Below are 16,834 nucleotides of genomic sequence, written 5' to 3' on the forward strand. Positions count from 1 at the left end.
GAGTACCTGCTGAGTCTCAATCTCTGGCCCTCCACTTCATCTTTACAGAAATTTCAACCCAGATTGCCTTGCCAGATGTGCTCAGACACATTCACAGCCTACACAGCATTGCTTGGTATGAATTAACTAGCAGGTACTTCACTGCAGGGGGACAAGGGTGGCGCTGTGGGTTAAACCACAGAGCAGAGGGCTTGCCGATCAGAAGGTCGGCAGTTCGAATCCCCACAACGGGGTGAGCTCCTGTTGTTCGGTCCCAGCTCCTGCCATTCTAGCAGTTCGAAAGCACGTCAAAGTGCAAGTAGATAAATAGATACCGCTACAGCGGGAAGGTAAACGGCGTTTCCGTGTGCTGCTCTGGTTCTCCAGAAGCGGCTTTGTCGTGCTGCCCACATGACCTGGAAGCTGTACGCCGGCTCCCTCGGCCAATAAAGCGAGATGAGCGCCACAACCCCAGAGTCAGTCACGACTGGACCTAATGGTCAGGGGGCCCTTTACCCCAGTGTTTCTCAACCAGTGTGCCTCCAGATGTTTTGGGACTACAACTCCCATCATTCCTGACCACTGGTCTTGCTAGCTAGGGATGATGGGAGTTGTAGTCCCAAAACATCTGGAGGCACACTGGTTGAGAAACACTGCTTTACCCTTTACCTCACTGCAGAGAGAAGTGCAAAACACTATCAGACTCTCGCCAAATGCAGACATTGGTGTGTTAGAAAGCAGGAAGAAGATGCAGAAACTAGTAAAAAATGCCAGGCTTCTTTGTTGTTTGTTTGATTTGGATGTCATAAGAGCGGTACGATTGTACCTCCTGTTGAAGGATTGACCCTCTAAATTCCTTGGCTGAAAATGAGAGCTGAGAAAGCTCAGAAAATAAAGCAAGATTAAAAATGGGCGAGCTCCCGTATTCCAGACTTACTTTGCCAGATGTCACATGATACAGAAGGCCTGCCTTGTTTTTGGACCAGCGTCCTTTGCAAGGTTTAGAATGAGCTGATGACATGATCGCCAGCCTTCATCAGTATACTAGGCCTCAATCCAGGACTTTGACTTAGTCCACATGGCAGCAGTTTAATCACATGGTGCGGATCAGCTTTGTTGGAGCATTTCCCCCTCCGCTGGTGTGACCCCCCCCCCTTTCCTGAAGTTTGTGCTGACATGGGGAAAATCCCTGAATAATGAGCTGCTCCACATGCCATGTGATATTAGCTATGTTATGGAGCAGTTTTGAGCAGTTTTTCTGTGGAGGCTGTAATATGTAAAGAGCGCACACCAAAACCCCTGTCCATTGGTCAGACCATGGGAGAAAAGGAGCTTGAAGCTTTGAAACGGAACGGTGAAGATGTTTCTCAGTATGCCCTCACTTGCCAAGGCCAGAGCGAAACGATCAGCAGCTGACACAATCCTGTGTCCCCTTCTGATATACCAGGTGGGGTGGGGAGGCTGTGCACACTTGGGAGGCATATGCAAGATTGGAAGCGCTGCGTTTGGCAACACCAGGTGGTGCCCCAGCAGAGGCAGGCTGGCAAGCTGGAGACAGACAGGCTAGGAGCTGAAATCTGGAGGCAAAATGGGGGGACCAGGTGGCCTCCCCCTGCAAGACATTGCCAGGCTGAAAGAAATCAGCAGGTCTGCAAGCCTTTGGGCTGCTTCAGTTGACCTATTTGTGGAGCATTTGCCTTGATTTGCTTGCACAAAGTTTATGTGGAGTTTAGATTATAATCTAGCATTTATTCTGATTTGGTTGTGGAGAGGTTACATGACAATGAGCATTCATTCTGACTTGCTTGTGGGGCGTTTATACTTCCCATGAATAATTTGTTCATTCTACACTTATAAACACCTTTCTGCATCATTTCGCTAATTGCAAAGAGGCTGACTATTTTTTAAGTGGATTTCTTGCACTAGGCTAGGGTGACTGAGCTCTTTCATTGTGCAATTTAGATTTGGGGTCACGAAGAGTCGGACACGACTAAATGACTAAACAACAACAAATTTCCCAGAATGTTTGATTCCCTCCTGCAAATACTGACACCTTAAATATCCCTCAATAGCATCTTAAATATCCCTCAATAGCATCAGCATCTGACTTCCTAGGCTTGAAGGATCATGGCCTGTCATGTCAAACTCCTGGCTGGAGGGGCCTGTACTTAATTATTTATTCAATTTAATATACCACCCTTTATAAAAAGATCTTGGGGTGGTGTTCTCTTAGACTAGCAGCCTTGGTGGCCGTGTGAGCCACTGCCTGGTTTAAAGGACTCCTGGGTCAATATTTGTGGTGCTGAACATCAAAAGTTGCCATAAATTTAAGACAAATTGCTCCCCCCCCCCTAAAAAAAGAAATACTGGGAACTGTAGTTTACCCCTCACAGAGTTACAACTCTCAGCACCCCTATTGTTGCTATATTTCAAAAAGCAGACAAACCCCAAAGTTGTGGAGCTTCCCCCCCCAAAATGCCTAAAAACACTATTGTTTAATTGACTTGCCTAAGATCCAGGACAAAGCTCCGTATTCTGGAAATCCCCCCCCCCCCACATATCAATTCCGTCTATGTGCTTTAAATGTGGATATGACGTGGATATAACACACAGTTCCTGACAAAGCTTTAGACATAGCCAACCTGGCTTGTCTTTCTACTTGCTATTGACTCACACCCACCACTGTCCATTTTTTATTTTGTTTTATTGAGACCTCCTCCACCTGGCTCCATCAGGCATCTTGCACAAATAATACCTCATAAATTATTTCAAACTCTCTTCTTTCATGGAGAACCCAGGAGGAAGCTTCTCTTCTGTAGATCCTAGCACAGGGGTTGGCAAGGCTTACCGGGCATGGGCCGGATCACTCCCATGGAGATCCTCCATGGGCCGGGCCAGTGCAGCACAATGCCGGAAATTGCGTCTGCGCATGTCCGCGGTGCCGGAAATAGTTTCTGCGCATGCCCAGATGCCGAAAATCGCACCTGCGCAGAAGCGTTTTTCAGCATCTGGGCATGCACAAAAGTGATTTCTGGCACAGCGGACATGCGCAGACGCGATTTCTGGCGTTTGGGCATGCGCAGAAGCGATTTCCGGAGCCATGGGAGAGAGTCCCTGCCCTGCGCTGTGCCGGTTTAGCGCAGCACGCGGGGACTCAAAAGCGGGTGGCTCGGTTCAGGGGTGGCTCATAGGCCGGTTAAGCGACCCTCATGGGCCACTTCCAGCCCGTGGGCCTTAGGTTGCCGACCTCTGTCCTAGGACACAGGCAGTGCTCAAAAGTGTTTGTTCTTTACCCCCTGTATATAACCACACATGTATTCTCTCCCTCTTCCCTTCTAGGTGGAGCGGGAAATTGCCATTCTGAAGCTGATTGAACACCCCCATGTGCTGAAACTCCATGATGTCTACGAGAACAAAAAATATTTGTAGGTATTTATTTGCAGATGGCCTCCCTCTCTACCCGCCCCCCACCCACCCCGCCTCCCCTTGTTCACATGTCCCCATCAGAGTGGAGCAGAGCTTCCTATGAGCAAGTCACTTCATAGCTTGAATGGGGGGTGGGAGTAGTGTACTTTCTTTGTTGATTTATCTGCTGAGGATCCTCTTTCCAGGACAAATTCTGGGGATCCCTTCCAGTCAGGGTTGTAGCCACAGGGGATCCTGGTCCACCTCAGGGATATTCTAAACTTCTTCCCTGAACATTCTGCTTCCTTAAAAGCAAAACAAAACATGCTAAATCTGCAATCCTAACCACACCTAATCTGGGAGTAAGCCTGGTTGATTTAGATGGGCCTTACTCTTAGGTAAGTGGGGTGTTGGTGGTGGTTGCTGCTGTTGCTATTATTTTCCCCAGTGATTTTTTTCCGGGAGGACGCAGGGGGATGCATAACCCTAAACCATGGGTAGGCAAACTAAGGCCCGGGGGGCCAGATCCGGCCCAATCACCTTCTAAATCTGGCCTGCGGACGGTCCAGGAATCGGCGTGTTTTTACATAAGTAGAATGTGTGCTTTTATTTAAAATGCACCTCTGGGTTATTTGTGGGGCATAGGAATTTGTTCATTATTATTTTTTCAAATTAGAGTCTGGCCCCCCATAAGGTCTAAGGGACAGTGGACCAGCCCCCTGCTGAAAAAGTTTGCTGACCCGTGCCCTAAACATTTTATGAATCTAAGTTTGGCCTCATTGAGAGGCAGTATTTCAATATGAGTAGGAAAATGAGAGTACAGTGGGACCTCGACTTACGAGCTCCTCGACATCTGACGTTTTCGACTTACGAGCGGGAAAAGTGGCCGCGCACTTACGATTTTTCCGATATCCGAACGGAAAACCCGTTCGCGGCTAGATGCGGTTTCCTCGACTTACGAGTTTTTAGATGTGGTTTCCTCAACTTAGGAATTTTTCCATTTCCAATGCATTGCTATGGGAAACCGCTTTTCCTATGGGAAACTCGACTTACAAAGTTTTCGTCCTACGAGTGTGCATTCGGAACGGATTAAATTCGTACGTCGAGGTCCCACTGTACCCCTAAACATTTTTTAAAAGAAAAAAGCACTGGTTTCCCCCCAAATAATCCTGGGAACTGTAGTTTACCCCCTCACAGAACTACAATTCCCAGCACCCTCATCAAACTAGGGTTCCCAGGAATCTTTGGGAGAAGTCTCATGTTTTAAATGTGTGGTGTGTTTGCATGCTTAGGCTCTTCTGCAATGATTTCCCCTCCCTTGTTGCAACTGCATTTCTGGCATGCAAACATTTCGCTTTTACCTGTGGAGAGATGAGGAAAAAGCATGCTGGCAGGGTTATACTGAATTGCTCCCTAAAGGCCATGTTAACGTTGAACAACTTAGAAAACAAACAGTTATGACCTTCCACGACTCTCTCTCAATAAAAAAAAGCAGCCACGAGGTCCTGAGCGGGATCGGGGCATTGGTGCAGGGAAGGGATCTTAATTCTTTGACCTTGTGCTGCTTCCTTGCCAAAAAATCCCCTCCGTAATAGCATCTTCAGGGCCAAATAGCAGCTTTTTTCGTTGTTAAGAAAGGGGGCTGGTGGGCCTTAATCACTTCTTAAAGGAGCGTGCTTAATAATGCAAAGTTTGACCCCGAGAAGCCATCCAAGTTAAGTAATTTTAAACATGGTCAGGCGACTGGCGTCTACGTTTCTGGCTCTTCTGCAATGATTTCCCCTCCCTTGTTGCAACTGCGTTTCTGGCTTTGGGCCTACTTTGGTGTGCTCGCCAGGCCATACATATGGCCTCTGGAAGCCAGGATGCCAATATGTGATAAATAATAGCTGGGGCCTGTGCGGTTGCGGAGCCGGCTCATGCCTCTGTAGTGCTCAAAGCTGGTCTCCTCCTTTCTCTAGGTGCTTCTTTTTCTCCATTCGGATTTGAAGCCGGTTCGTGGGGGGGGGGGGAGCCACATCACAGCAACATCATTTGCTAAGAAACGACAAGGCCGATGCTGGCTAGGCGTGGGTTTGCGTTTCATGTTGTGTGTACACACGGCGGGAGCCACAGGCTGAGCAAACCGACTATTTTTGTGTGTGCGTTTAACATTAGCACAACAGAAATATTAGCTGCCGAAACATTTATTCGCGGAGGTCAGGGGAGAGTAAATGCCTGGTTTCTGCGTGTCATGTCTGCTGTTAAAGGCAGAGGGACGGGGACCCGTCAAATAACACTTTTTAAAACAAAAATTAAAAAGAAAAGTGTTTGGTGATGCCATCTGCTTCTGAAATTCTTGGCGCCGTGCGGTGGTTTCCTAGGTAGGAGATAGCTGTGTTTCTGTGTGCCTGTGAAGAGCGGCAGAGCGGCAGAGCCTCTGTGAACATGTCTGTGTGTGTGTGTGTGTGTGTGTGTGTTGTGTGCAAGAGGGCCGTCCAGAATACCAGGCGGTGCCAGACAACTGGCAATCCCCACACATAAGCTCTCTTTGTCATCCTCCTCCTGCTGACACAATGGGAGGAGGTGTGTGTGTGTGTGTGTGTGTGTGTGTGTGTGTGAGAGAGAGAGAGAGAGAGAGAGAGAGAGAGAGAGAGAGAGAGAGAGAGAGAGAGAGAGAGGTTGGAGGAAGAGGCTGCTGCCTTGAGGAAATAATTTTGCATTGTAAAACCAATGAAATGAAATTCAAAATGTTTCCTCCAGGCAGCTTCCTCCTCCAACCCCTTTGTGTCTTACCTATAGGTAGGGTATTTTCTGTTAGGGAAAATAGACCTCAGTGCCTGCCGCCTACGAAACTCCCAAGGGCCTATGGAAAAGTTTGAGGCCTACAAAAAACCCAATTAAAGCAGGTTGTTTGGTTTAGCGGTTTATGAAATCATTCCCCAACATGCAGGTATAATACATCTTAAGTAAATGTAAATTAAACATTAACTTTGAGGCTGCTTTCGCTGGCAAAATCACAAGTGACTTTAATTTTTTAATTTTTAATTTTCTGCAAAAGCTCATTCTCAATCGAGAGCAGTGCGAGCAATGAGAGCCTTGCAGTTTTCTCTTGTTTATAGAGATTATGGGACCTATATAACATAAATATTTATCACTTGATCAATGTCGGAGGGCTACAATTATGAGAGTGCTTGGGGCCTGCAACTACTTTAATCTGTGCTTGAATAAGAGGTCTCCTTTACAGTACAGTATAGGCAAAAACTATTTTGTGTGTGTGAAGTGGGGAAAAAGCAAAGAAACTTCCAAGCTCTCCCGAGATAGATTTTTGGTTGTTGTTTTTTTTAAAAAAATCACTTCTGTCCAGTGTACCCTTAGGCTTCCCCACTACCTTTGAGAATTAGGTCGACGTGGACTTGAAATGTACTGTAATTTAATTGGTAGGGAGACGGGAGGTATAATAATAAATCTGTGGCCTTTTAAATTGTGGAGGGTATTGTTTTTGTTATTAATTTTTGTGTTTTTATATTGTAAACTGCCTTGTGATCCTCAGGTGAACGGTGTTATAGAAATATTAATAACAACAGCAATAATAATAAGTAGTATTAGTAGTGGTGGTGGTGGTGGTGCAGGGCAATCTTGAATGCATCTACTCAGGACTGAGTTCCAACATAATGCTAAACCGTGGTTTGTTTTAATCATGTTCAACAAACTGTAAGTTGCCTCACAGACGGCCAAACAAACCATAAATTGTTACTCCAGAGCTTGGTTTGTTTTCCAGCTGCTTCTTGCCAATCTGTGCCTTTGGAGCTTGGTGAGGGTCTGGGATGGGGTGGCCAAACAAAGCACAATTAAGAAGGCTGGACATAACAGCAAACCATAGTTTTAAAAAGCCACGATTCCAAAAGTCAACCATAAACTATGGTTTCACGTGGTTAGTCTGTTGTGCCAGGTTGAGAAACGTTAGTTAGGAATCCATGGTTTGGCATACTGTGCAAACCTGGTCATTGAATTGATGGGACTTTATTGCTGAATAATTATGCCTAGGAGTGCCATATGATGTAAACTTGGGAGTGAGAACCATTGGACACTGCGGGGACTTACTTCCAAGCAGAAATGCCTAGGTTCCTGCTGTTGCCAACTGCTGTAATGTCCTGAGAGCCAAAGACCACTTTAGACATGGCGTGGAAAGCACTTATAATAATAACAATAATAACAATTTATTATTTATACTCCACCCGTCTGGCTGCTCCCAACAGAATATTAAAAACACAATAAAACATCAAACATTTAAAACTTCCCTAAACAGGTCTGCCTGCAGATGTCTTCTAAAAGTCAGATAGTTGTTTATTTCCTTGTCATCTGATCGGAGGGCGTTCCACAGGGCGGGCGCCACTACCGAGAAGGCCCTCTGCCTGGTTCCCTGTAACCTCACTTCTCACAGTGAGGCAACCTCCAGAAGGCCCTCGGAGCTGGACCTCAGTGTCCGGACTGAACGACGCTCGTATGTTTAATATATGGCATGCTTAATGTAATGTCAGCAGTCCTGTGTGAGATTGCACACATGTGTATTTAGTTGCATGTGGTGTTATAGACAGTATGCCAGCTGGGAACCTGGGGCTGGTTACACTTCCCTCAGTGCAGATGCGACTAAGCAAAGTGTGAAGCTGCTGCTACCACCCATGACTTGTACATTGCCCAGTTTTTATTTCAGAGAAGTGCTTTCCATGAGGCAATTTTGTCATGTTTGCAACAGCTGTGGCTTCTCTCTTTTGGGTTCTGCAGCTACAACAGCTGGTGTCTGCACAGTGTTTTGGGATTGCATAACAGCCGGTAATTCATCTTACCCAAAAGTGGCATGAAGATACATGGAACTGCTCATCCTTGTTCTTTCTATGGCAGGGATGGGCAACAAATCTTGATGTTGGTACTCCAACTCCCATCAGTCGCAGTCACCGTTGACAAAGGTCTGGGGTGATGTGAGTTGTAGTCCAACAACACCTGCAAGGCGCCAGGTTTCCCCTCCACCTTCTGTGGCAAAGCATTTAGCTTTCTTTTCTCCCAGCCTGCTTTGCAATTGCTCCAGCTTAGAAGGAATTCTGCGAGGTTGTTCTCCACAGGGGGCCTGGTGGATTCTCATGACCTCTTTCCCGATTTTCCCTGCTTCTCGGTCGCTCTGCCTCCTTCCGCGTCAGATACCTTGTCTTGGAACATGTCTCAGGAGGGGAACTCTTTGACTACTTGGTGAAGAAGGGACGCCTCACACCCAAGGAAGCCAGGAAGTTTTTCCGACAAATTGTCTCAGCTTTGGATTTCTGCCATAGCTATTCTATATGGTGAGTATCTTTCCTCCTCTCCTCGGCTGCTCATTGCCTGTTGCTGTTATCACATATTGCTAAGTAGCTCTTTTTTCCCCAGGAGGAAAGGGGAAAAATGATTTTTCTTATGGTTTATTTTTCTTCTGCTGCCTTGCATTTTGTTCCCTTGGTATTGTGTAAGTATTGATTGTGTTGTATTCTGTCTATGGTGCTTTTTTTCAAGTGTTCATTTTGTAAGCCACTTTGAGCTATCAAAATAATAGCTCACCTGTCTATTTACAGTGGCACCTCTACTTATGAATAACTCTACTTACAAATGTTTCTACTTACGAATGGAGCTCCGTTCGCCATCTTGAATGTGGTTTAGATAGGATTTTTTCTACTTATGAATTTTTAGATAGGGTTGCTTCTACTTACGAATTTTTTCTCCCAATGCATTCCTATGGGATTCAACTTACAATTTTTTTTGACTTACGAATGTGCGTTCGGAACGCATTAAATTTGTAAGTAGAGGTACCACTGTATTTAATCATCATCAAAGCCATCATGCTGTCTCATCCCTGAGTCGCTGAGACTGTGTTTGGATCTTCCACTGCCTTATGGACCACTGAAATGTGCTCTGTGGCTGTACAACCAGAGTGAGGAACCTCTTTCAGTCCAAGGACCACATTGCCTTGTGGGCAACTTTTCTGGGGGCCCTTTGCCGGTTGTGGGTGTGGCCAAAGGCAAAAGTGGGTGGAGCATTGCCTGTGACTCCAGTCTTAGCCTTTGTCCAGTAGGTTATGTCCCAGCTGTTCAAAAGCCAGAGGTTTTTCTCTCTGCCTACACTTCTCTCTCCATCTTTCCTCCAAGGCAAACAAGAGAAATTAGCAAAGTTCAAGGCGCTCGTGAGAAAGGCATGAAGCAGAGACCAGTGATGGGTATAGCCTGGAAAAGGATGTGAGTCCTAGGGGTCAGATAGTGAGGCCTGGAGGGCCTGGAGGGCCTTAGGTTTCTCTTCCCTTCTGCACAGTCCAACCAGACCAAGAAAAAGCCATTACCTACTCTGTTCTGTTCTGGGACCCAGGTGGCGCTGTGGGTTAAATCACTGAGCCTAGGGCTTGCTGATCAGAAGGTCGGCGGTTCGAATCCCTGTGACGGGGTGAGCTCCTGTTGCTTGGTCCCAGCTCCTGCCAACCTAGCAGTTTGAAAGCACGTCAAAATGCAAGTAGATAAATAGGAACCGCTACAGCGGGAAGGTAAACAGCATTTCCATGTGCTGCTCTGGTTTGCCAGAAGCGGCTTTGTCATGCTGGCCACATGACCTGGAAGCTATACGCCGGCTCCCTCGGCCAATAATGCGAGATGAGCGTGCAACCCCAGAGTCGGTCACGACTGGACCTAATGGTCAGGGGTCCCTTTACCTTTACCTTTACTCTGTTCTGCATGTTGAGCTGCTGTTCAGGGCTGAAGAGACAGTAGATAAGTTGGCAACTCTCGTTGCAACAATCATAGGTTTAAGTTGATTGAAATTTGCAGCTCTAGTTTCAGATTCACTGAGGAGGAAGGAGAGACTGAAGTGACTAATGTAAAAAACAAAACCTCTGGCAACCTCAGGAACGCTTGACTTACTTTGCCCTGATCTTGGTACGCAGGACAATTTCTGTAGTTGGGTAACATGGTGAATTGTGAGTAACCCAGGAGAGTCAGCAAGGAAGGCTAGCTGAAACACCCTGCTGTTCATTGTGTGTTTTGGATGATTTCTCAGGTTAGCAACTCTGGGATAGGTACTTCTTACTCTGATCAAGCAAGCCCCAGTGCTATTTCCATAGCCATGGCAACTAGAAACTTGTTCCTGTTTCAAAAAGAAAGCTTGGGTTCTCTGAAATCCAGCACATTCCCTGGCCACTGGGCCACAAGTCCGATTCAGCACCTGTGTTTAAAAAATCTGCTCAAGGGGCAGGGAAAAGCAAGTCCATTCTGATCGCATTTCCTTCACGGGGATAATCCCAGATGCGGCTACTTGACTGCAAGGGATTCGGAGGCAGAGCTGCGAATGTTTCGCATGCATGTGCCTTTTGTGTCTCCCACTGACCAGTCTCCGTTCGTTTTGTTTGGACCTCCCCAGCCACCGAGACTTGAAGCCGGAGAACCTGTTGCTGGATGAGAAGAACAATATCCGGATTGCAGATTTCGGCATGGCCTCCCTGCAGGTCGGAGATAGCCTGCTGGAAACAAGTTGTGGGTGAGCCAACCTCTACATGTGGAGGGCTGATTGGAGGGTTGCACACAACACCACGAAAGAGATGAGGATGAGGAGTGGGGCATCCGTTGATCCTTGTTTGGCAGGAATACCAAAAGCACAAAAGGTGTTTCCTGCAGGGAATACCATAAAACGTGAAGTGGGAAGGAAGCGCATGTCTGCAAACCCAGAGAAGCTGGTGCATGTCTTTTAAAGAAATGTGCTTCCTTTTCACACATGATGGGGTTCACTGGAGTGTCCATAAATCAGAAACATCTGCTGTATAGTATGTGAATCACTCCTACGTTTGCAGCAGAGGGGTGGATTTTGGGGGGATTTGCCAGCCCTGTAATAGAGTGGCATAAGGATCTCATCCAAGGAATGACATGAGCTATGCCGCCTTGGCTGTGTTGCCACAGGTCGACCCTCCTACCTATCCCTATGCTGTGCTCTTATACCCTTCCCAGGGAACGGAGGTACAGTAATTCACCACTTTGTCTGGCCCACACCACCATGGCTCTCACTCGCTCCACCCCGTGCTCTGGGATTCCCAAACCCGATTGGTAGCCCTACCAGTCACTCTCCCATTAAGGCCACCAATCTGGAAAAGAAAGAAAAAAATATGCTAGCAAAAAGAAGACAGATGTGGGCTCTGGTTTTTCACACTGTAGCTTCTCAAGTTCAGCACTGCCCAAACTGAATGTGCACAATTAGTAATTTTGTGAATTGTTTTTTTACAAAAGGAAATAGCAGCTGCTGTGCGCTTGCCTCCCCACCCCCACCCCCCACCCCGATCCAGGTCGGGACTGTTCTGTCAGGGGAGCGGGGCTTTAACTCTGTGCCCTGACCCTGTTCCAGTTCTGATCAGCCCTTGCACCTCTCTGGCTTCTATTTGGTGACAATGGCAACATCTCTTTTGGGACAAATAGCAGCTGCGGGAAAGCCTGATCCAGATGGGGACTGTGGTTAAGGCCCCACTGTCTTCATGTCACGGTCTAAATCTGAATTTACTTCCCCCAGCTGAAATATGCTTTGTTTTGCTGTTTTTAAAAATCACGTAACTACTGATAGCATGAATAATACCACGATTGGTTTTTTGGCCTGAAAGTGAACTTTGCTTGCCAGCTCTTTAGCCTCAAAACTGGGACATATTTCGTTCTGGGAGGAAGTGAAGGAAATGCTTTGAGATTGCCTAGTTGCAGCCACATGACTGCACATCCTTTATGAAATTTGCGGTTGTTTTTTGAATATTTATAATCTGTATTTTATTTGAATTTTTTTTATATAAAAAAAGTTTGGTATTGCTTTTTCCTTTTTTGTAAGCTGCTGTAAATGCCAGTGTGATGTCTAGGCAGTGTAACCCCTCTCCCCCCAAAACCACCCCCATATATTTAAAATAGATAAATAATGAGCACCCAAAGCACTTCCACCATCACAGCATCGGCACCATACATTTAAAGCACGTTTAGCACACATTTAAAGCACACCTATGGCTACATACCTGCCATAATTTTAAAGCACATGACTTTCTCCAGAGAATCCTGGGAACTGTTCCTTACCCTTCACAGAGCTACAATTCCTAGCACTCTTAACTCTTAATTCCTGACACTCCCCAGAAAAAAACGGAGGGCAGTCCAAGGAAGGCTGAGGAGATGTTCCATGTGCTTCATGTGTGCTAGTTCACATGCTTTAAATGTGTACTAGGGGGATGCAGGTGGCACTGTGGTCTAAACCACTGAGCCTCTTGGGCTTGCCGATCAGAAGGTTGGTGATTTGAATCCCCGTGACGGGGTGAGCTGCTGTTGCTCTGTCAACCTAGCAGTTTGAAAGCACATTAGTGCAAGTAGATAAATAGGTACCGCTGCAGCGGGAAGGTAAACGACATTTCTGTGCGCTCTGGCTTCTATTGCTCCAGAAGCGGTTTAGTCCATGACCCGGAAAGCTGTCTGTGGAGAAACGCCGGCTCCCTCGGCCTGAAAGTGAGATGAGCACCACAACTCCACAGTTGCCTTTGACTGGACTTAACCGTCCAGGGGTCCTTTACCTTTACCTTTACCTTACCAAATGTGTGCAAAATGCGCTTTAAATGTATGTGCAGGCTCCTTCACTGCCTCAGTCTCCCTTCTTGCCTCCTCATGGCCAGCTTCCTGGACCTGGCAGCTGAAACCTCCCAGCACTTGTGGGACAAGAATGCAGGCGGGGCATTTTCCCTCCACAAATACATCTTAGGTTTTGGAGATGGTGTGCTTGTGGGGGTGGGGGAAAGAAGTCCTGCAGGCTCCTCTTCACATGCTTGTTTGAACCCAAGGCCCTTTGGGGGGGGTCTGCTTTCTCCTGCGTTTCACTCTTCCTCTGTCTCTCTGTCTTTCTCTTTTCTGCCCCCAATGCTGGGCTGCAGTTCTCCTCACTATGCATGTCCTGAGGTGATCAAGGTAAGGACTCAGGCCTAGTGCCCACACCCCTCCCCCACCTTGCTGGCATCTCCTTCCCTTCCCTCTTGCTCGCGGATCAAACCAGGGGGTCCGTCAAGCCTGGCATCAGGCTTCACTTGGGTCGGGGTAACGGCTTCCCAGACGTATGTCATCATCTTCTACCCATTTGCCATGGAATAAGCCCCATGGATCTGGGTGGGGCTGATTTCTGAGTAGGCATGTATAGGATTGAACGGTTGGTTGCTTAATTCTTTAAAACAAGAAAGTGGAGAGCAGTTTTGGTTGACTTAAAAGGAGACTCTGTTGAGTCAGTCAATGGCTTTCAGGAGTTGGGTCAAATTCAAACCAAACTAGTTGCGCTTACATCCCATGTAAATAAATGTGAAAAGGTATCAGTGATTGAGTTAACACCCATTGATTCCAGTGGGACTTATGGGCAACTAACTCACAGTACAATCCTATGTTTGTCAACTCAGAGGTTAAGTCCCATCAAGTTGAATGGGAGTTATTCACAGGTTATAGCAGGGACGGGGGTCAAATGTGGCCCTCCAGGCCTCTCTGCCTGGCCCTCAGGGCTCTCCCCAGGCCACAGTCCATCCAGAGCCACAGCCTTCACCAGACATGATCTACAACCTCCTCCAGTGTTTTTGCCTGGCTGGAATTTGTCCTTGGGCTCTGGTCATGCTTCCTGTTTGTCTGGATGGAGGGTAGGGAGGTGGGTGTGGAAAATAGCCTTCTGCAGAAAGGCAAATTTCACATATCTCGGTCTGCCCACTTTTGCCTCTGCCCTGCCCAGCCCAGAAGCTTGCCAAGAAGGAAAGGCGATCCTCGGGTTGGAAATACGGTATATAGGATTGCAGCCTTTGCCTGGACCCAGTTCAATTTTTCTTCCTATAAGGACTTAACAAACTGCAGATAGCAAGCAGCATTTTAAAAGATACACCCCTTCCTATGTGTGAGAGGTCATGTATCCAGGATGGTGCATGGCGCAATGCAGGCTTGCGTAATTTAATAACGGAGTAAAGTATGCCATTTTGTAGAACGATTCCCCCCACTTATATTCACATTTGTGTAGATTTAAGTGATTAATTAATTGATTAATCAACTACAATCCATATGATAAATTTACCTTTCCTTTTTTAACTTGGCGACTGCTCTAATTATATGTGGGGTTGGGCAGGCAAAGGTATTGGAGGAGACTGGTAGTTGCTTGTCTCTCATCCCTCACACCCTTTATGACTGGGAAGGGGAACCTGCGACCCGCCTCCAGACATGGTTGGACTCCAACTCCCATCAGCCCTGTCTAGCTGACTAGGGCTGATGGGAGTTGTAGTCCCACGATATCTAGAGGTCCATAGGTTCTCCATCCCTGCTTTAGTAAGGCCTTGCTCTGTACAATAGGGTAGCTTCTTCAGAAAAACTTCAACTCTTTTAAAGTACCATAATCCTCATTCCAGAGCCGCTAGATCTGAAATTTAAATTCAGTGATCTGGAGGATATCTACTGAATTCCTTCCCCCAGAAATAAGACATTTCTGATGCTGGGAAGAAGCACCACCCACTTGTGAACAGTGGCAGATGGCTTGGGAGGGGGGAAGAGCCGCCCTCCTGGTGCAGCTCACCTGGACAAGGCTGGGTGAGGGCGGCTGCAAGGTCAGGGCTGCAGGGAGACACTGGTGGGAGTGCCCGATTGGCTCTGTGGGCCTGTCATTCACACAGCCCAGCTGTGCCGCCAGCTCATGCCAGCCCTGTCTGCATAAGCTGCAGCAAAGCCAATGCTGAGAGGGTGGCTCTGCTCCACTGCATCAGCCACTACTGCTTGTGGAGGGTATTGGGGAAGGGCAGGCACCCCCAAACTGTGGCCCTTCAGATGTTTTGGCCTACAACTCCCATGATCCCTAGCTAACAGGACCAATGGTCGGGGAAGATGGGAATTGTAGTCCAAAACATCTGGAGGGCCGAAGTTTGGGGATGCCTGGGGAAGGGGAACATCAACCAGTCCTGGAAGATGGGGAAATTTTGATCCCTTCTTGATGGCCATGGACTGGAGCCGGGAGACAATAGAGCTTGCTGAGTAATGGACCAAGCGAGGGCAGGAGGAGTTGGGGCAGGTGGCGAGAGACAAGGTTCTCTCATCCTTGTAGAGATATATCCCCTTCCCGCCTGTTCTGAACACTTGGGCGAGCCTTCCACTCTCCATTCTGATTTCTTCATTGTCTGTCATTCATTCCCAGCCAAGCTTTCCCTCTCCTGCCCCTGCCCTCCCGAGTTGCCAACCCCACCAAATCTCTCTGCTCTTCGCTCCTTAGGGGGAGAAGTACGATGGACGTCGCGCTGACATGTGGAGTTGTGGAGTCATCCTTTTTGCCCTGCTGGTGGTAAGGCTGCTCTCTAGTAAATTGCCGGGCTATTCAACACCCCACACCCACCACGTTGTCCTCCCTGTGGCAAAGGTGTTCCAAGGTTGCTCGGAGCAACCTATGTCCAGTGCTGGTCCTACTCAGAGCAGACCTGTTGAAACTAATGGACATGATGGACTGAAGTTCACTGATGTGAATACCTCCAGGTATTGTTGGACTTCATCTCCCATCAGCCCCAGCTGGCACGGCCGATGGTCAGGGATGATGGGAGTTGTAGTCCAACAACGTCCGGAAAGCCACAGGTCCCCGCCATCTCTAAGTTGTGTGTGCTTTATTTATTTGCAAACACATTTCTGTGCTGCCCCATCACAAAGTATCGGAATGGAGCACAACACTGAAACATAAAAGAACCATTGAAAACAATAGAGGTGACCATTAGCTAATCCAAAAATTAAAAATGAAATGGTTACAAAGGCTTGCCAGTGTAAAAAGATCTTCAAGATCTACAAGTCAAAAGCAAGGGTGCCTGATGAACCTCTCCTGGAAGGGACAGGAGGCACTAAGTACTCAACATCTAGCACTTGAATTTAAATGCAAAAAAAACCCCATTCTGCATTTGAAATCTCAGTATTGAAAAATCTGTGTGAGCTTTCATTTTGGGGTCGGTTCTCTCACCCTTTATCCTGCAGGGAGCGCTACCCTTTGACGACGACAACCTACGCCAGCTGCTTGAGAAGGTGAAGCGGGGGATCTTCCATATGCCCCACTTCATCCCGCCCGACTGCCAGAACCTCCTGCGGGGCATGATTGAGGTGGAGCCCGAGAAAAGACTCAGTGTGAGTAATCCTGGCGGTGCAAATGCTGCTAAAGTAGGGTTAGGCAGTCATCCCCAACCTGCGGCCCTCCAGATGTTTTGGCCTACAACTTCCATGATCCCTAGCTAACAGGACCAGTGGTCAGGAGTGGTGGGAATTGTAGTCCAAAACATCTGGGGGGCCGAAGTTTGGGGATGCCTGGGTTAGGGGAAGACATTCAATTCTTTTTTGATTTAAAGGCGAATTCACCTGATCTGCATTTTCCAAAACAATGTATGAACCAAGAGACAGCCATCTTTTTGAAATTAACAATTCTCTGAATTTTG

The 16,834-nt window shown here is 47.4% G+C and overlaps 1 protein-coding gene across 1 annotated transcript in view; it reads left to right on the top strand.

Moving 5' to 3' along the window:
* Window positions 1–16,834, top strand: part of BRSK1 (BR serine/threonine kinase 1) — a 50,706-nt gene that overhangs the window by 16,468 nt on the left and 17,404 nt on the right. Inside the window, exons 3-8 of the mRNA XM_035135295.2 lie at window positions 3,319–3,404; window positions 8,559–8,699; window positions 10,789–10,905; window positions 13,301–13,334; window positions 15,643–15,711; window positions 16,383–16,529. Coding sequence (XP_034991186.2) covers window positions 3,319–3,404; window positions 8,559–8,699; window positions 10,789–10,905; window positions 13,301–13,334; window positions 15,643–15,711; window positions 16,383–16,529 — 594 coding nt within the window. The remainder of the gene's footprint in view (window positions 1–3,318; window positions 3,405–8,558; window positions 8,700–10,788; window positions 10,906–13,300; window positions 13,335–15,642; window positions 15,712–16,382; window positions 16,530–16,834) is intronic.

The sequence above is a fragment of the Zootoca vivipara genome, chromosome 13, assembly GCF_963506605.1.
Source record: "Zootoca vivipara chromosome 13, rZooViv1.1, whole genome shotgun sequence".
NCBI lineage: Eukaryota > Metazoa > Chordata > Lepidosauria > Squamata > Lacertidae > Zootoca > Zootoca vivipara.